The sequence below is a fragment of the Euphorbia lathyris genome, chromosome 2, assembly GCF_963576675.1.
Source record: "Euphorbia lathyris chromosome 2, ddEupLath1.1, whole genome shotgun sequence".
Taxonomy (NCBI): domain Eukaryota; kingdom Viridiplantae; phylum Streptophyta; class Magnoliopsida; order Malpighiales; family Euphorbiaceae; genus Euphorbia; species Euphorbia lathyris.
In genome coordinates this window covers 116,283,413-116,311,200 of record NC_088911.1, presented here as the reverse complement: position 1 = coordinate 116,311,200, position 27,788 = coordinate 116,283,413, and the positions used below count along the sequence as shown (strand labels likewise).

The window sequence follows — 27,788 nt, the reverse complement described above, 5'->3', positions numbered from 1 at the left end:
TACTGTAGAGCGGATTTCCTGAGGGCCAGACTTGGTCACTCACCTAGTTTCATTTGGAAAAGCTTCTAGAGCTCTCAACTCATTATACAGGAAGGCCTAAGGTGGAAGATCAGCGATGGAAGATCGATTAATGTTTGGACGGATCAATGGTTGAAAGAAGAGAATGGGAAGAAGATCATTACACCGATGATGGAAGGATTAGAAAGCTTGAGAGTGTGCGATTTATTTATCCCAGGATCGCGGGATTGGGATGTTGAGATGTTACAAGAACTTTTCCTCCCTAGAGATGTTAAAGCCATTTTAAATATCCCTATGAACAGATTAAATGCGGACGATAAGGTGATTTGGCATGAAACTCGCAATGGAAAATACTCATTATCATTTAAGGGCATACAGATTAGGTACCGAAGTTGTGTCTCAGAACAATCATTTAAGGGCTGCAGGGAATTGGCGAAAACTATGGGGGATGGAGGTTCCTGCCAAAGATCGGTACTTCAGCTGGAGGGTGGCTCGTAATTGTCTGCCCCTAAGAGCTAATCTGCTCGCTCGGGGTTTGGCTGTTCCGTCCACATGTGTGCTGTGTAATGAGGGATATGAGGACCTTTGGCATTTAAGTGTGGTGTGTCCTAGGGTGAGAGATGTTTGGACTGAATGCAACCTGATGATTCTGATTGACTCATTATCTTTGTTTGCTGAAGGTTTCAATTCCTTGTTCTGCACTATCATTTCGACTCAATCCAAAGAAATCAGTGGCAAATTTATTATGGTCCTATGGAGTTGGTGGAAAGCTTGCAATGACAAACTTTGGAAAAATGAGATTACAAGCGCCCGTCAGGTGGTTATTCGTGGAATGGATTGTCTGTATAATTGGCTTGCAGCCCGCAACCTCAAGCGTGATGTCCGTCCCAACATTCCCACTGATGCTGGTTGTCCGAAATGGCACCGCCCCCCTCTTGGCTCGGTCTGCTATAATACTGATGCTGCGTTTTTTGCTGATACTGGACAGACGGGGACGGCTGTTGTTCTTCGCTCTAATACGGGCTTATTTCTTTCCGCTCGGGTCAGCCTTGGGGACGGTCGGCAGCTTGTTCATGAAGGGGAAGCTTCTGCGCTGCTGGATGCTATTCGATGGATTATTGATGAAGGCTACGATCAGGTGGTTCTGGAATCGGATTCACTAACGGTCTTGCAAGCTATCAACTCCCCTCTTGTCGATGATAGTGAGTTCGGTGACATTATACAACATTGCAATTCTCTTCTTAACCTTAACAACAGCTTCTCGGTCCATTTTTTGAGGAGATTAGCTAACGGTTTAGCTGTTTACATGCTATCCTTTTATTTATGATGTTATTCCGGGTATTATTTCCCCTAGTTTGTTGACTCCTTACCCGATTGTGGCTCATTAATGCATTTTGATTTAAAAAAAAAAAACGTAGTAATAATCTAACTCCAAGTTTGATTACCTATAGCTAAAATAGTACCCTAAATTGATACTTCCGCAACAAGATTGAGTCCATATTGGTACTTCATCCCAAAATTCTGTCCAGCGAAAAAGAAAAAACTTTTTAACCTGTATGAATTGGGGAGTAACGCATAGAGGGCGGGAAGAACCAGGTAAAACAACCTTCACTTCTATGCTCTTCGGAGATTGCAGCTTTCGAAAGAAGAAATTGAAGAACCAGAAATGGAACCAGGGGGAGCGGCTAGGGATACCTGCCTAAAGCTAGAAATCAGCACCGCCGGAGCTGAACCGATTTTCGTCAAAGGCACATGGTTCGATTCCCACTTCCATCTCTCAGTCACTGATGGCCTCAACACTTGGCTCTGTAATGGTATGGAAATATCTCGATATTTCTCTCCCTCTCCCCTTGTTTGATTCTGTATTCCACTATTTTTAATCTTATAGAGCTATTTGTTAAGGACGATTTTTGTTTTTGTTTTATGTATTTTTACATTGAAAATTGACAGCGACGGAAGAGGAGGTCAGAGAGAGAGCTTCACAGTGGGATCAGCCGGTGTCCGAATACATCAATTTAGCCGAGGAATACTTGGGATTTCAACAGCCTGGTTCTGTATATCGCTTCGCCGACGCCGGCGATGGCCAGAAACGAGTTAGTTATTTTCTTCTTTATTTTGTGGGCAAATACCCTAGTCTTATTTGACTAAAATACATCTATGACCCTTCAACTGCAGCCTTACTGTATTATCACCACTAAATTTTATTTTGTGACATAAAAATGGTTGAACTTTAAAAGTATTGTCATATTATATTATATACAAATAAGAGAAAATCCCCGAAATTATTATCTTGATGACTATATTATTGATTTTTTTTTGGCCTAATACATTATTTGCCCTCTGAACTTGTCCAAAATGGTTGATTGGCTCCCTGAACTTTCAAAATGTCTCGATAGCCCCCTGAACTTGCATAAAATGTCCAGTTAGCCCCCTGAACTTTCATAAAATGTAATCAATTAATCACTCGGTTGTAAAAAAGTAAGTTAAATACGGAAGATATGTTGCACACATCTTAAAAAAGTAAAACGATCAAGGTCGGGGTATGCGATTATAATATTAGAGAAGAAAATGTTTTATAGTTGAATAAGTAAGAAATTCTTTTTTAACATGTTTTAATCTATTTTGTGAAGTATGTAATAACATTCTAAGACACGTGTAACATATATTCTGCATTTGACTTACTTTTTTATAACCGAATGATTAATTCATTACATTTTACGCAAGTTCAGGGGCTAACTGAACATTTTATGCAAGTTCAGGGGGCTATCGATACACTTTGAAAGTTCAGGGGGCCAATCAACCATTTTGGACAACTTCAGGGGGCAAAGGATGTATTAAGCCTTTTTTTTTATCCCCATCACAAAAAAATTATGGTAAAATACTTATTTCCACGTCATCGCTTGGTTAATTTTTTTTGAAGAATTTTTTGATTTGGATTTTGTACGGATTTTGACATTACAATAACTTAAGTTTAATGACTTTTTTATATCAAAGATAAAATTTAAGACCCATAATGTTAGTAGCATATGATTCAGGGGCCTTGGATGATTTTACCCATGTTATTTCAAAACTTACAAGTTTGGCTTTCTTATATATATAAAAAAATACAACTTCTATTGTACTTCTACTCTAGTCTAACGAATTGAACTACACTGTCACTTACAGAGGTCAAGAATTTAGTTACAATTTATGAATCAACAGACATTCTATGTGTAGCAAGTTAGAAAATAGTTAGTACTTTCTCAAAACTGTATACTTGCCCTAGCAGTTGTCATGGACATTTGAAAAAGAAGGAACTAAGCTAGAATGGCGTTGGAAATGCCAGCCATCACCTGATGATAGAAAGACAACTGCAGAAATCTTGGACTTCCTGATGGACGCGAATGTAAAGCTTAGGGTGAGCTTATGCTTTAAGTTTCCGTTGTTGTCTGTTCTGTAGGTACATGTTGAACTATATTCCTTAGTTATGTAGTTTAAAGGCCAATCAGATCTACCTGTTGCTCCAGTTATAACATGCCTGTGCAGGAAGAGGTTGTCAGAAAGACTCGATCATCCGAGCAGCTGAAGGAAGAAGCTGAGAAGTGTTTGGCACAAAGTGAGAGATTTAGCACTGAGAAGGCTGAATTTGAATCTGCTGTATATGCTAAGGTGTGTTCCTTGAGAGTTGAGATGTTTGCCCTTTATATCAATAGTCTGCTGCTTTTCAAGTTGTTCATTCTTGGGTAAGATTATTTGGTGTTGTTGAGTCTACATTAGCAATTTTGTTTGATAAAAGGAAACATCTTTTGGTGGTAAAACATTTTTTCTTAAATGAGTTTGAGAAACTCCCAGATTTATTTCTGATTCCGCGCTTGATTAATTCACTTTAGGAGGAGAAACACTTTGACTTGAGGATGTCATGTTGAAATTCACATTTCCATTGCCTCATTATTTGTTTGAGTTTGCATCTACCTGTCAAATTACAGACGATTAAGGCAATGACTATTGCTTGTTTCTTCCAAAAAGAGATACTAGTTTAGTTTTACTAAGCAAATTAAGGCAAGGAATCGTATTTTGGATTTTTTCTTTTCTTCTTCTAATGGTATGAAGGATCGGAAGTGAGGAGCCTTGCATATGGAGAAGCTAAATTTCAGAGGGCTGATATTGTTAATTTTTCTGCTTTATGTTGTTTTCAGTCGAGGGCGAGCCTTGGCGCAACGGTAAACGTTGTTGTCGTGTGACCAAGAGGTCACGGGTTCGAGTCTTAGGAGCGGCCTCTTGCCAAATAAATTGGTAGGGGAAGGCTTGCCCCCAGTACACCCTTGTGGTGGGACCCCTCCCCGGACCCTCGCTCAGCGGGGACGCGTAGTGCACCGGACCGCCCTTTTTTTTTTTATGTTGTTTTCAGTCCTGTCCTGATTGTTTTTAAATGTATTGTAACAGGACTTACAAGTAATATCTGATATGTTGTTCAATCTGTATACTGTAGCTAATGGAGTCATGTTGCATCTTCTCACATTTTTTAGGACTAACCTAGCCATTTTCTGCTTCTAGTTTGTTGGGGTCTTGAATTCAAAGAAACGAAAACTTAGAGAACTTCGAGACCAGCTCTCTAAAAAGGAAAACTTGGGAAAATTTCCACAAGAAGAGGAAGAAGAGTCCACAGACAAAACCGAGAGCTTCGATGAAGTTAGTGGTGAAGAGAAGAGTGAGGAAGAATATCCAGCAAAACTTACAGGCACTTCAAAGGGTGTACCGTCAAGTAGGGGTCGCGGTAGAAAGAAGACATCAAAAAAGTAGTGTTCCATTGGGAAATTGTAGGTTGTATTGTCTTAGAAACTGTTGAAAATGCATTACTATAAAGAATGGAAGAAACTGAAGTTTAAATTTTAGTGTTTACACTTGCTTTGAAGTTTTTTTACATTGATGATACATGACATAGATTGGAACCAGAACATATATATGCAGGAGTTACAGCAGATCTAAAATCCCAGAGAAAAATTAGATGATACTACTTAATCAATACCAACAGAGCAATAGCTCCAACTGAAAATGCACAAAGTCATGAGGCATTATTGGATCTCCCTTGTGAAGGCAGCAGGAAGCTAGGAACTGGTCGAAAGGTGACAAATAACATTAGTAAGTTTCTTATCTCTTATTTGCAGCACCACTTCATATTTCTGAGGTGGCCTAAAGCACAATTTAACCCTTAAAAAGGGCAGCCCGGTTGTACTACGCGTCCCCGCTGAGCGAGGGTCTTGGGAGGGGTCCCACCACAAGGGTGTACTGGGGGCAAGCCTTCCCCTGCCAATTTATTTGGCAAGAGGCTGCTTCTAAGACTTGAACCCGTGACCTCTTGGTCACACGACAACAACGTTTTACCGTTGCGCCAAGGCTCGCCCTCTACAATTTAACCCTTGAAGTATAAAAAATATTTGCGGATGTCCCCTGATCTATTAATTTTGTGACATTAACCTCCCGACCTATAAAAAATATTTGTGTTTGCCCACTGACCCATTAGCACATATATAAGGAGACCCATAAAATGTTTGCATTTGATGATTGCTAATTGCAACATAAATGCTATAATATTCGCCAGTCTGTCTAGTTGTCTCAGATTTCATATGATCTTTCACACCCAAAAACCACTTATTTCTCCAATTCTACAACTTTGGAGATCATCAGTTCTTCTCCACCCAATTATAGCAACCATTTCGTGCGCAATTTAATGAGTCTCCTTACATATGTGCTAACTTCCGTCTAAATTAGACCAAATGTGATTGATTGCTATAAATCAGGACTCAATGTCACAAAATAATAGGTGAGAGGGAAAACACAAACATTTTAGATAGATCACGGATCAAATAATATTTTAAGCCTTATGAAGTTACTAAATCCATAAAGAGCAGATGATTTACTTTATAGCTTCTTTGTATTCCTTGTTAGAGTATATATAACTTGAGCCAGTTTAGTAAACTGAACCTCAGTTTTCCTGCTTGAACTCGATATTTGCCCCAAGGTAGACTAGATCTATAGCTTATTAGAGATTATTGAAAAGAAAAAAGAAAGCTCTAGTATAATGCCATGAATACATATATAGTATCTGTTTGGATTATAGTTTGATCTGGTCTTCGTTTTTTTCTTCCGTGTACATATATGGCAAACAGAACCTCTGTGTGTATGTATATTATAATAGGTTGTCTTCTTTTCCATGGAAGCTATCTAAAATAATATCAAATGCAATTGCTGAGCTAATTAATAGGCCCCAAAGCCAAAAATTATCATCTTCTACTATGGACTGTCTCATATTAGAGAAGATTCTTTGTCCTAATATGACTCTCTCTCTTCCACAGTTACTCCTATATATACCCCTAATTCCTAAGCCTCATCACTCAACTAGAGAGGGAAATACAAATATGTCTACTTCTTGTGAAGGTAAGTCCTCTATTTTACAACTTCAACCAATATGATGAGTTTTTTATAATATGTATACATATAATTGACATTTTGTGGAGTACAATTTATTCATGGAAACTGTTAGGAAAGAGTTCATGGCCGGAGCTAGTTGACTTGAATGGTGAAGCAGCAACTGTTATTATCATGAAGGAAAACCCAAAGGTGAATGCCCACACCGTCAAAGAAGGGTCACTGGTGTGACTTCCGGTGCGATAGGGTTCGGGTTTTCATTGATGACCAACACACTGTGACTCAGGTGCCTCATATTGGTTAATGGTTGGTTAGCATATGAATATCTACCAAATTGTACTACTTTATTTTATATCAATGTGAAATCTACTTCATATTAAATAATGTTATTAAGTCATATATCTAATGAGCTTTTCTTCAACTCATGGACTCAATATCAAGTAGAAGTGGCAATTTACGACACAAAAACACGAAAACAGCCAACCCGACTGACACGACACGATTGACACGAAAGTTGTTTTTCTAACATTTATAACATAAACACGAAAACAGAGCCAACCCGACTGACACGACACGATTGACACGAAAGTTGTTTTTCTAACATTTATAACATATAAAACCATATGGAACATAAATATGAGATAACACGATTTTAACACGAAACACGACAATTACCAGGTCTAATATCAAGTTTGACATTATTATATATATTGTTTGCCTTGTTAAATTTAATTTGGATTTTGGTTAGGTTTTGGCAAGACATATCTTGAGCCCATTTAACTCTCACTGATTTTTTTCATAAAGCCATTGATTAATTATTTGATCACATAAGCTCATGATTATTGATTTTTATCTTAAAAAATATTATTTTTACATATCGACAAACACAACTCCCTTCAATCGAAACCATAAAATCATAGGGTGAAAGTTCTATGTTTTTTACTAATTTGACACTTTTATGAACTAAATTGATATTTAAGTTCATTTTACACCACTTCAGTTCAATTTTAGGATATATGTTTTGTCAATATGTAAATTAATTTAAAATTAAAATGCTTTTGATTGTTATCAAAATCTAACAATGTAATTTTGTAAAAAAAAAAATATAGCACATATCTCTATGTTTGCAAATTAGGTAAACCATAAAGATTTTTTCGTACTTTGCCCTTAAATTTTTTAGAGATAAAATACTAAAATAGTTTCAAAGTTTTTGAAAAAAGAGCTAATTTACACTCTACGTATAAAACAATATAATTTCAGTTCCAACGTTATAAAATAGTGCAATTAAATTCCTCGATAATAGCAATTGACGCATTATATGATTATGTTGTGAACCCTTCACACTCTAGTTTGCATAAAACTCTGGGTTCGTACATAATATTTATCATCAAATAATTTCAAGCCTTTTCTCCCACCATGTGATTAATCCCTAAACCCTAAAACGTTCATCAATAATTAACTAATAGGTAAAAAAACTGCAACATCTAACCGTTAAACTAAGCAAACCCTAAATATATAGTTCGGTTCAAAACTTGTCTGATATGTTTTAGTTATATAATTTTTTTTTTAAAAGATTAATTAGGTGATTTGCTTCATACCGCCCCTTATTTTCCACATACCGCCCTCAAATTACATTTTTACCCTTCCCCTTTATATTTGAAAAATTAAGTTCAAATTCACATTCTAACACCCAAACACATTCAAACCCGAAAAAGAACCCGAACTAATTATGGCTGGACGTGGAGGTAAAGGAAAAGCAGTAGGGCTCATTCCGGTATGTGAATTAACTTAAATGTGTTTTTAAATTATTATTTTTTTAGTTTTCTGTCCCGAAAATCGGGACAGATTATTTGGATGAATTTACTCATGGCGGGTCCAGGACACGCCATGAGTAAGAGCATGGCGGGTCCAGGACCCGCCATGGGTAAAAGCATGGCGGGTCCAGTACCCGCCGTCCTACTAATACTGGCGGGTATCTGGACCCGCTATGCTCTAATGGTCGGCGGGTCCTGGACCCGCCATGGTCTGAATGACGGCGGGTCCTGGACCCGCCCCGCTATGAAACTTGGTGTTCTGTCCCGATTTTCGGGACAGACAACTAAAAACTTAAAAAAAAAATTAATAGTTAGCATATTGTTTTTTGAATTTTAGCATGTTGTTTGTAGAAATATTTAGCGTAATTTTTCGTAGAACTTTAGCGTGTTGTTTTTAGAAATATTTAGCGGATTATATTTATAAAATTAGCTTGCTATTGAATGTTTATTTTCCAGCGTGACAATGGAGAGGGTTCCGGACATCGCCATCCTTCCTTACGTGGCGTCACAGCCTCTCGACGGAGGGAACGAGGAGCAGAGAGGCTCATGGCGGATGCTCAAAGGGCGCACGTGACAGTGCAGCGGCCCATGAGTGACGATGATGACTATGTTACCATGGATGATGGTGAGGATTTTCCCGAGAGCGACCCTAGCCCAGTTCGTCGAGCGGCGAAGGGGAAGGGTGGTCGTGCCGAGTCATCTGGTAAATAATTTACATTTTTCTCATAATTTTTTTTTATTAATTTACTTTACTATAGAAAAATTATTTAAATGCTATAAGTCTAATACTATTGTAGGGAGTAGTAAGCGCTCGAGGAATGTTGTAGACGATGACTGGATTGTGACGGATCCGGTCCCCAGTGGACCAATTGATGGTACTGTGATTCCCAGCTTCTTGGGACATGTCGCTTCTACCATATGGATCGGACAGCTGAGGCCGGAGCTCAGGGGCCACACTAAAGGGACATTCTGCCGGAGATTGAATGAGTGGTATAAGAGCGCTCGTCCAGAGGTCATGGCGCTTATACGGGGATCACAACTAGCACACCTCCCATCTACCATGTACACACACATTGATATGCCCCTTGTATGTGCTTTTGTGGAGCGGTGGCAGCTAGATACGTCATCATTTCACATGCCATTTGGGGAGATGACGATTATGCTACATGACGTCTGGAAGATTCTACGCATCCCAGTGGAGGGGTGACTGGTGTCTGATAGCATTGGTGGGGAACAGCTTCAGTCGGTAGTGATGGAGTTGTTTGGGGTCACTAGAGATGTGCTGTTGGCTTCCCATTGGAAAGGTGGCGGGGTATTCTGCAATTCAGTTGTCTCTTTATGCTCTTTAGGTCAGATGTCTGAGTTTGAGGCTATCGGGTGGATGTTTTTGATGTTCGGTTCCACCTTGTTTATAACATGTGTGCAGAATCTGGAAAAACCTCTCGAATAGGCCTCATCAATCCCAACTCTCTATCAGTCAAAATAACTGTCGGGTTCATGTCAAACCCAATCAAATTCCTCAAACACTCCATAACCCAACGATGGCTTGCTTCGGTCTCATCCTGCATAATCGCATAAGCGATCTTGAAATTGTTGTTGCATGGAGTCATCCCAACAATTTCAAAAAATGGCATTCTATACTTGTTGGTCTTGTAGGTTGAATCCATGCCAATATACCAGTGGTACATCCGTAGTAATTCAACAGAAGCTGGATGTGCCATAAATACATGTGTTAATACATTAGTTTCTGAATCAGCAAGCGAAGCATGATAATACTTGTTCGTGACGGCAAGATGGAAAAACTGACTAACCATATCTCTACCCTCAAACCCATCCTTCCTCAACCGGTCTCTATAATTTTATACATGCTTAATTGTTGGGTTATCTTCTGGATGTTTCTTACGAAGTGTCGTCATAATAGCACACGGCTTTGCTTGATACGAACTCTTGTCACGCACAATTAGCTTCGGTGCGGGACTAAGCCCGCTTATCTGTCGGTGTCCCTCCGCATAAACCATCATTTCATGATTATGCGTACTCTGCTCCCCAGTATTAGCAACGATCTGCCAACCCGAATAATCTTGCAACTGCCTGACTTTTAGCCGAAATGGACAGTCGCACGCTTTAGTTTTTGTTTTCCTACTTAAACCATCTTCTAAAGGAATAGGCAATCCTCTATACCGTTCGCCACGTGAACATCTCATAAGAGTTTGTTTACCTCCGTGTTTATGCGAAGAAATAACGAGCTCGAAACCATTTTTTATTGCAACATTTTTCGCCCATTGCATTGCTTCCATACTTGTTTGAAATACCGTGCTCATTATGAAATAAGGACTATAATCGATTCCGTCTCCAACCCAAACTCGAGCTGCCTCCTGAAAATACATGCAAAAAAGGATTACATTTAGATTAGTCGCAAAATGGGTCCTCGGACCTCCTGCACATAGGCAGGCGGGTCCAGGACCCGCCAACATGTAAAGGGAGGCGGGTCCAGAACCCGCCTCCCTTTAGACAGGGGCGGGTCAAGGACCCGCCTTGTTGTAGTATAGACGGGTCACTGGACCCGTCTTCACATGTAACAGGGCGGGTCCTGGACCCGCCCTCGTCTGAAACGGGGCGGGTCCGTGACCCGCCCCTGACAAAATTTAAAAAAAAAACAGAAATTAAAGTACATTAAATTTAAAAAATTTAAAAATACATTAGATTATTACATCGTCTTCGGAGTTTTCGTGTTCCGACGTTCTCGGATCCATAATTTTTGGTTATGTGCTTTGTTCGGGAGAGAGAGAGAGAGAGGAGGGTGATTTCAAATTTTTTTTAAAAATAATAAAAAGGGCATAATGGGTATGTAGGGGGGCGGGGCTGTAAAAAGGGGGCGGTATATGGTAACAGTTATATAACTTTGGATTAAGGTGCAAATATACTCCTAACATTTTAGGTTAGGAGCAATTCTATCCCTAACGTCTAAAATGGTGCAATTTTACCCCATAATGTTGGAAGCCAAGAGCAATTTTACCACTAATGTTGATAAATTGGATCAATTTGAGAAATAATGTATCAAATTGTCTTATCGATCATGAATCTTGTCATCTACATTTTAAATGTGCGTCATTTTATCAGTAACAAATCACAAACATATGTTGGGATGTGAAAAAAATATATTATGTTTTGTACGAATTAGACAAAAAAAAATCACCGAATTTATAAATATTAATTTTAAATTCTATTATTAAATTACAAAAAAATATGAAATCATTTTTTAAAAATGAATTGTTGCAAAATAAGGAACAAAAATATATGTGTTTTATAATAGTGTCTGAAATTGATCCAAATTATCAACTTATATGTAAAATTGCTCTTGGCTATAAACGTTAGGGATAAAATTGCATAATTTTAGACGTTAAAAGTAAAATTGTTCCTGATCCAAAACGTTAGGGTAGTACCTTAACCCTATAACTTTTAAAAACCGAAAAAATAATGACTAATAAACCTAATTAATTTGTGATACTGTAGATTGATTTATAGGGTGGAGTCTAAATTGATATGTCTAATTGTTTTTCTTTTATTACGTGTGGACACGTGGTGGCTGCAAAACGGATAGGACGACTGGGGCTGAATTTTAGTGTGCATCTGCTGGGATTGAAATCAAAGTCTAAAGCAGAGCCTGATTATTCTCTCGTAATAAATCAAAAGTCAACTCCGGTTCTCTTTCTCTTTTTCCATGATACCTCATCCGTATGACCAATTTTAAGTCTCAATTCAACCTTAAAATATTCGATTTAATATATGAACAAAAATATTATACTTAGTATATAAGAAATATGGGGATAAAAATTCAAAAATGACATTTAGAAGCAGTCAATTTAAAATGTTGTCAATTTTAGGTCTTATTTCATTAATTATCATCATGACATTCAACACATATATCAATATATATATATTATAACTATGCATAACATTTTATATAAATTTTAATAACTAAATGAATTTTTCAGATTTATTAAATTTAGATCTTAAAATATTTTGAATGTACATTTTAGATTTTTAATAAGTTTATTAAATACTATATGATCATTAAGGTTCATACTATCAAATCGTTGTAATCTTTTAATAATTCACAAAGAATTTTAACATTTGAATCTTTTCAATTTTATTGAGAATAAAATTTTAAGTCGTAGGTTTAGAGTTGTTTGAGAATATGTAATTCATTTTTACATTTTGATAAAAAAAAAAAAGAGTAAGATCCTTCAAAACAAAATGTCTTTATGATTGATTCCTAAAGAGTTATCGCAAAAAAAAAAATATGAACAATTACATTTTTAAATTTTTTTAAAGCACATGATACGATTAAAAAAAAGATTCATCCTCTATCATTTTCTATAAAGGAATATAACTGCTATCATGATGTAGATAGTTGCGCTCTTCAAAATTGTTAAGACATATGGTATGCAGGACGGATCCAGCTCAGGACTCTCCTCGCTGTCGGCTCCACCCATGAATAATATTTCTCTTTTATACGTGACTGTGTGTCCAAAAAGCTTCTTCGTGTTCAGTACATTCCTACTTTAGTACAAGTTGCTGACATCATGATTAAACCATTATCTAAAAATCACTTTCAGACTCTATGTTTCAAGTTCGGCAGTTGCTCTACTCCTTGTTCAACTTGTGAGAGGTTGATAGAAATATTATATATTACTACCTCTGTTTCATATTACATGGTTTTTTAGAAATTCTTTTTTGTTTCATTATACATGTCATTTTATATGATCATTACACGTTAAGTTATATTTTTTTCTGCTATAAAAAGTGAGTTTATGAAAATTAATTAGAATAATTAACTTATTATAGTATAAATAAATAGTGGAATAAATAAATAAGGGGCAATAATGTCTTTTCTCTAATATCCTTAATTTCTATACTACTCTCTAAAACGGCATGTAATATGAAACAGATGGAGTATTATGTAGCTACTTGTATAGGAAGCTTTGTATTAGGGTTTTTCTTTTATTGTATATATGCTCACATATTGTGAATACTATTCTCAAGTTGCCCTTTATTCTTTAACAAGTACATTTTGCATTTCAATCGAGGTAAACAACCCGTTTGTTAAGGATAATATAATAATAACCTCGTTGAATCAATTTCTGAAAGCTCACATTCTTTCCTTTGAGATTGCCAATCAATGGACCTTATCAACTTAAGCTTTTAAGTTATATGATTTCTTGACATACTATCATAAAGCAAATGATTATGGGTTCGAATCCAACAAACCAACAAAATGTATTTATGTTGTACATGCTTCAAGCCTAAAAGGCACTCACATGTGTGAGTTTATTAGAGATAATAATAAAAAGTTATTCTTGAGTTTTATCTATCAACTTAAATTCTTTACAATGTTAATCAACACCTCAAGGTTATTAATCTCACAATTAAAGCCTTATTTAACACTGAATCAACAAATTTTCATTGATTGGTTTTCCCTTAAAAAAATCTATGGTATGCATATGCTACATCAAAATTTTTTTTTTTTTTTGGCAGAGTGAGAAGGTTTAAAGTTCAAATAATAGACGAAATGCACAAATTAAACACGAACACTTCTATTAAAAAAAACGCTATAGCGGTTGTCTCGTAGAATATGTTTGATGTCCGTAAGAGCAATCCATACTCATAATAACCCAAAAGGAGAAATTATACTATGTGCCTGGCATACCACATCAAATTCGGATGTGGTATGCCATGGCCAATAAAAACATAATACCTGTTAATAGAAAAATATAATTAGTAATTATATTATTAAATGCTTTTATTTTTCAAGTCTATTAAAACTCAAACTCTCTTTTCTAGTGCCGGCAACCTCACCAACTCAATTGTGTTCATCTCCTCCGCCATCTACCACCCTCTGTCGTCATTATTCCTTTCTTTTTCTCTTACGTTCTGATGATACAAGAAAAAATTGAACAGAATTTCTAGCTAGCTAGAATTTAAGAACATGAGCATTTCGAGAATCCAAAAAAAAAAATTAGTTTTTGAAATCGATGTGGCCGGAGATTGTGGGACGGATGATAACGAACAGAGGCATGGTGGCTGGCGGAGTAAAAAAAGAAGGGACAGATCTTTGATTTTGTTAATGTTGAAGAATTCATTGTTGAAATCGTTGTGCCCGGAGATGGCGGTGGAGGTGAATGAACAGAGTAGGGTCACCGACGAAGGATAATGAACAGAGATAGTGGTGGCCGGAGCAATAAAACTGAAGGGGAAGATGTTTTATATTGTTAATGTTGAAGATGATTATTCTCAGATTTAAAACTTGGAAATTAGAACACAGGATTAGATAAATTCTTATAATTTCTTTAATTTGTTGATAAAATTAATTTCTTTTTTTATCACAAAAATTCAATAACAGATATAAGGAAAATATGGAAGGAAGAATGGATTCATGATGATCCGCAGGAGGAAGAAGAAGAGCAGTTTTTGGAAGGGAATAAATAGAATATATATCTTAATTATTATGTTTTTAACTTTCATAAAAAAAAAAAAATTATATTTTAACAGGTATCATGTTTTTATTGGCCATGGCATACCACATCAGAATTTGATGTGGTATGCCAGGCACATAGTATAATTTCTCACCCAAAAGACATAAATTCTTTAAAGTTGGTCCTCCAATCGATTGCACGATTACCTCAGCATGTGAATTATTTTATTGATTGTGGTGTGAAAAGGGTTATAATAATGGTCTTTAGTATTACCTAATATGGTAAAGAATGGATCGATATTGATCATTCATCTTCTTCTTAATTAAGGCATGTTTAATTTAATTAATCAGAATTTAGCAAAAACTTAACTCAAGCCTTTAGCAGACAGACTATGTCAAACTGTAACTTGTGGAACATGAAAAATGTGCATTGCGGTGTAGTCTAGTCAAACCAAAAATCATAGTCTATGTATTTGTATTATGTTTGTATTATGTTGAAAACAAAATAAACCCAATTAAAATTAATAATAATACCTATAGTATTATCTGTATGCACGTATTTTAAAATTTGTATATTTATATGAAACCATCTTCCTCTAATTTCATTTCCATTCCCATATATACACAAATAAACCTGCAACATATTGATCAAATGGGTTTCAACATTTGGATGAAATTGGTTACAATTATTTTGATTATGAGCACACTGTTACAACTAGGAGCAGGCATAAGAGCTTGTAAAGGAGAGAAACATTTGTTAAATATGCTCCCCAAAGGTCCAGTTCCACCCTCCTCACCTTCTCCCTGTACTAATGTTGGTGGTGGTACCGGCAAATGTCCTGCTTTGAACACCATGAACTTTGCTGGCCAAGCACCGCCTCTGCCGCCATTCCCAGCTTTTCCGGCTTCGTCTTAGTATGGCATTCAATAGTTATTTGATTCTTTCTGATAATATGATTTTAATTAATTGAGCCTCAAAGCATAAGTGCTCGACCCCTTTGTTTATTTATTGTTCCTGTTGGATAAAAATATTAAATGTATCAATTCTTTATACTGTTTAATCATGCAGTTCTAGTTAACATCGATTTTGATTTTTGGAATGTGTTAAATCCTTGTCGCATGCCACAATCTTGTCGAATGTGTCCTCCCAACTAGTGTCTCGCGTTTTTTACAATCTTGCTCACTGATATTTGAGTTGAGTTAATTCAACAAGTTAAGTAGAAGTTAGATGAGTGTTTTACCATTAAGGAGATTGGTGAGGTAAAATTCTTTATTGGCACTGAAATTAGAGAGGGTCTCATCATTTCACAAACCAAATACATCAATGTTTTGCTGCTGGAATGATAAAAGCTAAAACATCTACAAACACCTTTTCATGTGGTTGATTTTGAAAAATGAGATACCTACACGGCCTCATTAGGAAATATTGGTTTAAAGAATGGGTTAATTATAGATCTAGTTCTCTCACTACTTACAGATCTAGACATTTTCACTTTATTGAGACAAAAATACTTTCATCTCTCTCATTCTCCTTTTCCCCCTCAGACACATCAAAGCAGCAACTTCTTTCCAATCAAGTGAACAATACAATCCAAGAGCTAAAGTTTAATTCATCCAACAATCCAATCCAAATTCATGGAAGTCTTGTGTTGTGTTTTATCTACATTTTAAACTCAATTTTAATACAATATCATATGATGTATATAAGATGTATATATATATCAAATGAAAATGAAAATAGTTTAATTTTATACCTTTTGAAACCATAGAATCCACTGAAACTCTGCATTTTGTTGAAAATCTCGCAATACAACACTTTTCTGCAATTTCCGACATCTGTCGCATTTTTAAAAAACGTAACAAATAACAGAAACTTTACTTTGTCGCATTTGCCGCACTTTCAAAAAACGAGACAGATAGCAGAAGTTATACTCAGTCGCGTTTTCAACAAATGCGACAGAGTTCATATGATGTGATAAACGCGATAGAGTATAGTTGCTGTTCTCTGTCGCGTTTTTTGAAAGTGCGACAGATGCGATAAAGTATAGTTTCTGTTATCTGTCGCGTTTTTTGAAAATGTGACAGATGCGACGAATGTCGGAAATTGCATAAAAGTGTTGTATTACGAGATTTTCAACAAAATGCAGAGTTTCAATGGGTTGTATGATTTCGAAATACATAACACTAAACTATTTTCATTTGAATTTGATATATGCATCTTATATATATATCATATTACACATCTACATCTGATATTGTATTGAAATTGAGATTGAAATGTAGGTAAAACCCAACACAAGACTTCTATGAATTTGGATTGGATTGTTGGATGAACAAAGTTTTAGCTCTTGGGTTGTATTGTTCACTTGATTGTTGTCTAAATTGTTGTAAAAAATGAAAATAATAAAATGAGAGGAAGAAGGAAAGGAGTTGTTGCTTTGATGTGTCTGAGGGGGGGAAATGAGAATGAGAAAGATGAGGGTATTTTTTATCCAAATGAAGTGAAAGTGTCTAGATTTATAAGAAGTGAGAGAATTAGGCTTAATATGTAAATAACCTTTCAAAAATGCCCAAATTTGTACGTAACCCAAAGAAGGGAAATTTAAACAGAAATACAGATTTGAAAAATTATTTACAACTATGTCAAGTACTAATTTAACTAATGTCAAACTAAAAAAATCATTGTTTTTCATATATTTTAAAAACTATGTTTTATAAATTAGGGACCTAAGATATATTTTTTAGGGTTTAGGATTTATGATTGAGATCCAAAATTTATAAATTAGGATATAAAATCATATTTTATGTGTGATATATAGAAAATAATAACATATTAAGAATTAAGTTTTGTAATATGATTTAATTGTAATTTCATAATCAGATATGATTTTCATGTAAATAACCCTTTAAATAATTGTCAAGAAACTAATTAAACTAAAAGATTAAACTAACAGTTAAAGCCTCAATTCATATTAATATCTAATACAACCTCACACGCAAATGTCCATTGGATTTATAAAACGTATACAACACAAACACGTCTTACCATAAATGGGATTGCTAGGTTTCGAACCATTAATCACTTAATCTAAGAAGCTCTAATATCATGTTATGGAAACAATTGAACTAACAGTTTAAGCTATCTCAATTCATATTAATATATGACAAAAATAAAGTTGTAAAATATTATCTTTTTATTGGTAAGTTCCATTGAACCGAAATTATAGTAAAATTTTCCTCTACATCCATTTGTTTTATAAAATATATAACTTATTGAAATTAAAATGTAATCATTATTGAGATCTAAATTTTTAAAAATTATCCATAAAAATAACGTATATTTATATCTGAATTTAATAGTAATCATATATAAATGAGAATACAATCGGATAAAATGAAATCGAAAATCGATAAATATATAGCTCATATTGTCTTTTTTTTCAATCATTACCTCTTAATAACAATAACACAAAAAGACCTTCAACTTTATTCCACATCTTCTCTCTTAACAATCGAGCTAAGTTACAAATTTATCTCTATGATTATTCGTGGAGAGCTGGTTTAGCATTCATGTACAAAACAGTAAAATCTTAAGTCAAACATTTATCAGACAATGCAATTCCAAGTCGCATTAATGCAAGATGAGTTTTCTTTTCATAAATATAAGTTGTACAATTTCAAGCTTTTTTGAGTAGTCTGAATACCAGAAGTCGAAGGGTAAGCAGAACATGAAATTACATATTCTAGAAAATATTAGATTCGCTAGTAGATTATATATTTGGTTGCATTTTTATATTACTTAATTGAAAAGAATGGTCCCCTATATTGATTGGCATGTATATTAAAATGATAAAATTAGAATTTTGGATTAATTTTTATAAATTAGAAAGGGGATTTGTGAATGCCGGTGCTTGAGGAGCAAGCACAGTTTTCATATTTGGTCATGTCACATGTGCTTGGACACGGCAACGTTTTTGTTTAAGTTTGATTTTTAATTAACCAGTTTAGTTTAGTTTAGTCTAGTCAAATATATTACCTATTCAAAGTCTCGCATTACTAATATTCAAGACATGATAAATTCAGTTCCCTAAATAAAAAGACATGATAAATTCAGTTGAATTTAATTTTCATTTATTTAAACTAACAATTAATGTTAAATTTCAATAACGAGTCACGTGACACGTCAATTAGATAATTTTAATTGTTGACATAAAATAATAAAAATTATTGACTTTTATTTGATTTAATATTGACATAGCAAATGATGGTGATACTATATGGGTTTTTGTTTATTTACTTAATTTCTTAGTTTATGATGTAATATAAGGTAAAAATACAATTTAAACTTAGTGGGGGTAACGGTAGGGTCGGACATTAACCGGTTTAGTGTTAGGTAGAAGATGGATATGGTGATCGTTGCGGCGTTTAGGTGGAAGTGTGACTGGTGGTGCGAATAATCCCTGGAATTCTCGCAGGAGTCCGTGTATTATTGTTGGGATGGTTGGTAAGAGTGTAAGAATTTCCTTATCAACGGATGTATCTCGGGCAGGGTCTAGGTGCTGTAGCTCGTAAATGTGGGACACCTCATCAAAACCCATAAATGCTTGAAGATGAGCAAAGTTGATGTGTTGTGGCTCCTCTGGACCTTCCCCTTGTAATTGAACTGTTTTTCCCTCCCAAGTGAATCGCATCAACACACGGCTATAGTCGTGTGTTACCTCTCCTAATTGTTGAAGCCATTGGACACCAAAAACGATATCTGGCCCTTTGATTGGTAGCACGTACAGATCAACCGTAAATTCGACTCTTTGGATTTTTAAGGGAACACGAGGGCATAATTTTGAGCATGTCAGTCTATCGCCATTCCCCACATAGACGTAAAAAGGTGTGATGGATGTTCCTTGAAGATGTAGCTGATTGACGATCCGAGGTTGAATGAAATTGTGGGTAGAGCCGCTATCGATGAGGATAGAGACCTCCATACCATTGTACTTGTCTCGGATTTTAAGTGATCGTGGATTTGTCTGACCTGTCAATGAATGAAGGCTTGAAATATCCCCCGAAAGAAGCAGGTCTTGGGTGCCTTCGGCCAAGTTGTATGGAATTTCGTTTGAGTCGATGGTGGGTTCCTCATCATCGTCGTCACCAATTAACATTAGGAATCGTCCTTTGCATTTATGGGTTGGTGAAAAACGTTCGTCGCAGTTAAAACAAAGTCCTTGGGAGCGACGTTCCTGTTGTTGTTTCCATGTCAGCTTTCGAAAGGGTAAAGATGACTTTAGAGTGTTCGTATGGACTGACTTGATGTCTTTGTCGTTGCCCAGATTGGACTAAGGGGGATCAGTGTTGGTGACCCATGGTTTACTGTTAAGCTGAGGCTTCCAGTTGGTTCGGTTAGTACTGAGGTGTTCTTGATGGAGCTCCTCTAAGCGATCGACGTATTCTTTGGCGAGATCAATGTCCTCAAGTAAATTGGCAAGTCTAGCCATGCGGACTTCTCTGCTCAGTGTGGGTTTCAAGCCGAGGATAAAACACGAAAGCAGTTATACTTCGATAATGCCAGTAACTTTGTTCATTAATTTCTCGAATTGTGTTATAAAGTCGTCTAAGGTGCCGGTTTGCATGAGTTTGAATAGGCGTCTTGGGGGTCTTCGAATTGAGAAGGGCCAAATCAGCGTCGTATTTTGTCATATAAATCTGCCCAGCCGGTGAAAAGGGAATTGGCTTTCATCCACCGAAACCATTCTAGGGTGATTCCGTCCATGTGGAGTGCGATGATTTTAACGCAGTTATTGGAGGGAGTTTCGTAGAATTCGAATTATTCATCAATCTTAAAAATCCACATGGTGGGATCGATACCGGAGAACCGTGGGGCTTCAGGTTTCATACGAGATGTGAGCGAATGTTGGAAGGAGGAGGAGCCAAGTGGTTTCTCTGAATGTCGAATTTCGGCTTTGAGATCTTTGAGGCTTTGTTGTAATGTGTTTTGGATGGATAGTTCAAGGGTGAGGCGTAGTTCATGAAATACGGATTCGGCAGTACGTGGAGTAGACATAATGAAAGCACCAGTTGATATGCCCTAGGGAGTATCAGGATGAATCCTTTTGGGTGGAAGGAAACTAAACACCAACTTTTCTCAACTTTTAGATAATAGCAAATTAGATTGATAATTTGATGTCTAAAGTTTAACAAAGCAAATGTTTAAATAGGGCAAAAATAATTGTAATCTAACTAGGTAAAGAAATTGGAAATCTAATCCTAAATAGATAATAAAAGTCTAATCCTAAACATATAAGTAAACATAATTAATCCTAAACAAACAATGAAAACTAATTAACCCTAACTAGTAACTCATATTTAATGTAATCAGGCCCCAGATAACGAGATGGTTTCACGCTCCTCTTGGATCGCCGAATCCCCTTGTTAGTCGCAGCTTCGTCTGTATCACCTCCTGAATATGAGTGGATGAAAGTTAACAGGATGCAGCAAGTAAAGATAACTCGGGGTTAAAGGATGCAAATAGAGTATGGTTAGGAGGTTTTGGCATAAATCTTGGTGTTTGCACCGCTTTCCTAGCTGAACTATGGGGTCTCTATTTTGGTCTGTCTCTCATTTGGGAAAAGGGGTTTCGGAAGGTGATAGTGGAGATGGATTCTAGCTTGGCTTTGCTTTTTATAAACAACAAGGTGTGAGTCTACCATCCGCTTGCGTGGCTTATAATCAAATGTCAGGAACTACGGGACAGGTTATGGGATGTCCGCTTCACTCATACTTATCGGGACAGGAACCAGACTGTTGTTTGGATGACGAATTTCGTAGGCGCTCTTAGTTTGGGTGATCACGAGTGTGGTGTGCCTCCTGTAAACTTCCGGGATATCCTCCATACAAATTGTTGCGGATGCTCTCGATTGAGAATAGTTGCTATAGTTAGTTTTTACTCCAGTTGATTTTTTTTTTATCTTTATTGTTTCGCTTTCCGGCTAGAGCCTTCCTATTCTACCAAAAAAAAAAAGAATATTAAGATTTTTCTAACAAATGTTTGGTTGAAAAAACACGTAAAATGATAGATCTGAAATTAAATAAAACCAACTTCTTTTTAAATAGTAATAGAAAAGAAAAGGCTTAATACATCATTTGCCCCCTGAACTTGTCCAAAATGATTGATTGGCCCCATGAATTTTCAAAGGGTCTCGATAGCTCCCTGAACTTGCATAAAATGTTCAATTAGCCCTCTGAACTTGCGTAAAATATAATCAATTAATCACTCGGTTGTAAAAAAATAAGTTAAATGCGGAAGATATTTTGCACACATCTTAAAAAAGTAAAACGACTAAGATCGGGGTATGCGATTATAATATTAGAGAAGAAAATATTTTATAGTTGAATAAGTAAGAAATTCTTTTTTAATATGTTTTAATCTATTTTGTGAAGTGTGTAATAACATTCTAAGGCACGTGTAACATATCTTCCGCATTTGACTTATTTTTTTACAACCGAATGATTAATTGATTACATTTTACGCAAGTTCAGAGGGCTAACTAAATATTTTATGCAAGTTCAGGGGGCCAATCAACCATTTTGGACAAGTTCAGGGGGCAAATGATGTATTAAGCCAAAAGAAAATGTTAATTTCAACATGCATGTTAAACATATACATACATGTCCAACGTTTGCATATATATGCTTATTGCTTATCATAAAGTTACTCATAGTTTTTGTTGAGACAGTTTGATTTCATATTAGAATCCTACTTTCATTAGTTCTATGTTGTTTGATGATGTAACCTTCTCTTCATTTTATTGATATTCCTTCTTCTTAAAATGAAAAATCTTACTTTATTATTATAACTCAAACTCTTTATTACCCTTAATTAGGTTCCAATATATGTTCCTTTAGCATATCTAATGTCCTAGATAAATGTGTGCAAGGAGCTCATTAATAGAGAATAAAGTCCGACTTGGACTAACAGTCTGTATTGGATTAGGTTTTGTCAAATAGCTCGATGGATTGTGTTAGGAGTTTTTATAGTTTGGACTGTAGTCTGTATTAGACTAAGATTGTGTTTTGAACTAACAGTCCAGGTTAAATTTGGTTTCCTAATTAATCTTAGTTTGGGTTTCATGAATTACACCAGGATTTGTCTCCTTAAGCGTTCAACCACTTAATGTATATATAGAAAGAGATGATTCATTAATGTTAATCTATAGCATGTGAATATTTCAGATATATTATTGTTATAGGATATCAGAGCCTTTTAGGGTTTAAATCGTCAAAAGAATATCAACCTCCCCAACTCAATCTTCTACTTCAGCTTCAACTATGTTGCCCTTTATTAATAATAATCAGTTTTACAACATCTAAGAACTAGACATACACTAACAATCTCCTACTTGCATTAGTCCCAACTAGGCATAGTCCACTTGCTTTCTCTATCCCATATTGATTCGTTTTCTTACCGTTCTTCGGCTAGCACCGGTTTAGTTCTATAGTTGTTCGTGCATCTGACTCTGGAGATCGACTGCCTTGTGGATTCTTTAGCAATGTCTAGAAGTGACAGAACAGGTAAGTTTTATCCCTCGGTGGAATGAAACTTTTTATTCAATCAATGTTAACGGATAAAGATCAAATTCTAAAGATTCTAATTAAATTTTTAACCGCAATTCCACTGCACTACAGTTGATTAACCGGCTAGAATCCCTAACACTCTAGATCTCTGACTTAGTGAGTTAAGATTTGGCGGATAGTATTAAGAACTTCACAATGAAGTCGTGGATGCTCTGGCTTTCCTCAAACATTGTTAATAGGACTGAAATATGTATTGCTCAAAACATGGTGGCAAAAACCTTTCCTTCAATGTGGCTCTCATCCGCTGCCATTATCTAATTCGATCCCTTCCATCTCTCCTATCTTAGACACATTGATCCCACCAAACGAATGCTCCTCGTTTTAGTCGATAACCTACCAACTTAACCTTTCTACATTTTGGTATGTCTCCATACCCAAAGAATCTCTCCACCTCAGACAACTAGTCTAAGAGCTAGGTCTACTTTATGAATGAAGTTTTCATCTTTGTCTTGCATAAGTCTCGATTGGTTGACATGACCATACCCTCCTCTATAGAGACTCCTCTTCCTTCAGGGTCTCTTCAGTTCCTAGCATAGTTATGGATGTTTTGATCTATATATCCTACATTATCCCTCTCAAGTTCAAAGTTACGCTTTCAGTAGTCAAAATCACCCCTTTCATTGTATACCTCCTTCTCCTCGTCAGTGAATAAGTAAGGATTTAGGTGTATTACCTAGTGATGTCGAAAATGTTCCAGACCCTCTATAAAATCTTATGTTGGATGCAATAGGGGCATTCCTCCTAGTACTTCATTATCTCCTCATGTTGGATTTGGGGGTCGACAAGCTTCTCCTACTCCTTTTCACTAGGTTCATAACCAATGGTCGATTTTTGTTGAATCGCTTTTAATATCTCTCTCCTCATGATGTTGAGACTTTATCTTATGACTTGGGAGGTGCGAGTTTCTAGCCTTAGATTCCTCCATCTGTTTTTCAGTAGCTTTCGGAGCCCTGCACTCACACTTTTTGAGCCAAGGGAATGATTCTTTCCACTCTTCTATTTATTCTTGGGTCACAAAGGAATTCATTTCTCTTATTTTTGAAATAATCTTTTGGGGCTTCGATATAGAGGCCTTAGTTTCAAAAGCCATGAAAATATGAAAGAAAATGAAAATGAAGAGGCTTACTTGTTTCTTGAGAAAACAAGAAGGATGATGATGGTAGAAAATTATTCGAGATTTTTTCTAAAAAGAATGGTGAGATGAGATCCACCTAATCCATGCTTTTTTTATAATGGATGAAGGCAGCATTTCATATTCTATTTCATATTCTTGAACCCTCACAAGGGCACGTGTCATGTTTCAACTAGTAAGCTAGACCTCGAATGAAGTGAACAACATGTAAAGGACAAAACACTCTAAACTTAAAAGATTAGAATCGGTTTATAGGGGGCTTCTGATAACATAAGTGAATATTAGATGTGATATTGAGCAGACCCAGATCTCATTCACATGCTTACCATGTTGGGGTTTAGTGTCCTACAGACAATTGTTCTAGGATATAAACTAAATATAAATGAAGTGTTCTTTATGTCATTTGTTTTAATAAGATATGGTTTCATAACTGTATAAAGGCAACCCCTTTTAAAGAACTAAATAAGTCTAATAAAAGGAAATCTCTAAGTTTGTTTAAAGTGATTGTAAAGTGTTCATACAAGCATTAAGTGAGACGGAACTTTATAATAAACTAATAAACTTAAAACCACTCCAAGTCAAGTAATATGTTTAGGATTGACATATCACTGTTGAGACTTGCATGTAACAATGTCTTCTGTCAAGATAGAGAGCTGATCTCACAAGCTTCAGATATACAGATAATCTGGACAGTTGCATGGATCCAATGAAAGGGAGTTCATTAGGATTGGGGACCCGCCTTGAGATAACAGGATGGGTAGATTCATCCTTGTCACTTATTCATCTCATTGGTATTAATAGGTATAAGTAATCCTCAGACTCAAATGAATGTTAATTAGTGATTCTGGATTACGGAATGTGATGCTTTGATCCTGTTGTAACACGATCCATAACAGAGATGACTCTGGGGTGTGAACGGCAGACGTTGGGTGTCACAGGAAGTAATTGCAGGATAATTATACATTGGATTGAGCATTTGTCACTCCCGATAAATGGGAGATACATCCAAGGATCGCTTGTGGAAGACTTGACTCTAAATCCTTGCAAGGTGATAGCTTAAGACTTGAAATACAGATTTCACTTAACCTATCTAATTGGAGTTGACTCGGCCTGTACAAGTAAAACGAACGTCTCGCTATATGTGACTTGACATTATCCATAGTCATAAGATTCAGTTCAAGGATGTAGTTGATAAAGGATCGAATTATACTGTAACTAATACGGAAAGGTCAACGACAGAATCAACCTGTCTTCTTATAGCTCTGGGAGAATGTTTCGGATTTGCTAATCACATTTCGCGTACTCATTCCGTTATGCAAAGATTAAATATAATTCTGAGAAAATTAATTTAATAGTTGCATACGGTTAGAAGCAATAAGAACCTAATGGGTCACACATAAGACTTGGAGCCCAAAAGAGAAACAGATGCTAATTAATTGATGGAAGCCCAACTGAGTCCACTAAGGCCCAGTAAATGAGGGGGGGCGATTTTATGTAGTAAAATACATAAATAATTAATTCGATTTTTAACAATTCTAATTAGATTATAATTGTGAATTAAATTAATTAAAGGATAAATAAGTTAGGAGTTTTAATGAGATTAAATTGCTCCTATTATTATCCTATAAGGTTATTATTATTATTATCTTTATGTTTAGATATATTTATAGATAATAACTAATAAGAATTTTATTCTGAATTAAAATTCTTATTTAGTAACCTAATTCTATCTAACTAGGGTTTAGATACAAGAGAATATTTATACCCCCTTGCATAAGAATTCAGCCAACCCTAGCCATCCAGAGAGAGAGAATTTCGACCCACAGTATTGAGGACGAGATTATCTACCGCTTCCTTCCGTTCAATTGATTTTCATCTCTTTCTCTTATTTCTTGATCTTGTGTTGATTTATTAGAGACAATCTATTCTTGATTATTTTATACGGTTGATATCTAACTTGATTTTGGATTGTGTTTTTATCTTGTGCTCGGGAACTCGAAGTAAGAGTTGTGGGCACTTCGATTGCAACAGTAGATAGAATCCAAAAGGTATTTCCTTCTATCCCTCTTTATATGAAATAACGATTAACGGATCTTGGGTTAATGGAAATAGGTTAAAAATTTTATATTTTCGCTGCTAAACGTTTGCCTATTTTCCTTCATACCAGATATCTTGGGACGTGTTTCTAGAAACTTTCCTCCTACAGGAATTCCTTCCCTAGATAGGACCCCTTAGGCTGCATATAACGCTTATCTAAAGATAAAAGTTGACTTTCTTGATTCGTTTCTCAATCCAACACAGAGTGAGTTTTCTCCTAAATAGGCAGAGGGTCGTCACTCCTATAAGGGTCAAACTCCCTTCACAAAAGGTACATACATCCATCCACTACTGAGAGTTTCTCTTTTAAGTTCTTTATTACTTCATCCCTTTTATATCAGAATTGATTTGAGTGTTGAATATCTCTCGTTGGGGATCCAACTAAACTTTTCTTGTGTTTCAGGTACTTACCTACATATCATGTCAAACATATCCCTCCGGATCCATTAATGACATCATCCGGATATGTTTTAAAGGCGAAATTTTCCACTCTGTCATCATTAATCAAAGTACTTAACTGATTAATCTTAGTTTAAAGTATAGTAATACAGTATTACCTAATCCACTTGATATTTGGGAATATATTTCTATTGATTTATAAGTGTAAGATGGGATTTTACATTTGCTCAAGTAATCTTAATTTAATCAAGCCCCCACCACCATTCTATTTCCCTTTGAAATATGAGAGTTTACTTTTGATTTTATAATACGATCAGATAAATTAAATACTGAAAAGTTTCTGCATGCAGTAGACGACTCTATAATAATATTTTATTCTATTTGATTTTGACTCACAATAGTCAAAGAAATAGCTAGCATTTGAAGCTTCCTTCCCTTTCTAATTTTCAATCTCAATCCCAATTTTAATTTTAATTAATTAATTTAATCTGAACAGCTTTTGTTTGGCCGGAAAACACAATCTGTAATGCTTAAATATATAATTAAACATCATTCTTAAAAATATTATATGTTTAGATGAAAGTTTGAATAGCAGCCAATTTAATTAAAAGAAACACCACCATAAGATTGATTTAAAGCAATAACTTGTTCAAAAGATAATTAGATCATTTATCTTTCAAGAAATTTACAAGTAATACATAAACAAATTAATTAATTTACAAATTCCAAGTAATTAAATTAAATTACAAAAAAAATGTATAAGAATTGTATGAATTAATGTTTTGTATAAGGATGGACCTGTAATTTGGTCCGTATATATAAA

The 27,788-nt window shown here is 35.5% G+C and overlaps 2 protein-coding genes across 2 annotated transcripts; both read left to right on the top strand.

The window, feature by feature from the left end:
- The first annotated feature begins 1,486 nt into the window (after positions 1–1,486).
- LOC136219604 (DNA repair protein XRCC4) lies at positions 1,487–4,889 on the top strand. Its single transcript, XM_066007069.1, has 5 exons — positions 1,487–1,832; positions 1,969–2,111; positions 3,287–3,415; positions 3,544–3,666; positions 4,552–4,889. The coding sequence occupies exons 1-5, from the start codon at positions 1,685–1,687 to the stop codon at positions 4,795–4,797; spliced, it is 789 nt and encodes a 262-aa protein (XP_065863141.1). The 5' UTR covers positions 1,487–1,684; the 3' UTR covers positions 4,798–4,889.
- A 108-nt stretch (positions 4,890–4,997) lies between these two features.
- Positions 4,998–6,831, top strand: LOC136219605 (proteinase inhibitor). The gene is given in 4 exon segments (XM_066007070.1): positions 4,998–5,136; positions 6,351–6,432; positions 6,539–6,650; positions 6,652–6,831. Coding segments are annotated over 3 exon segments (207 nt in total). The 5' UTR covers positions 4,998–5,136; positions 6,351–6,413; the 3' UTR covers positions 6,728–6,831.
- The last annotated feature ends 20,957 nt before the right edge of the window (positions 6,832–27,788 follow it).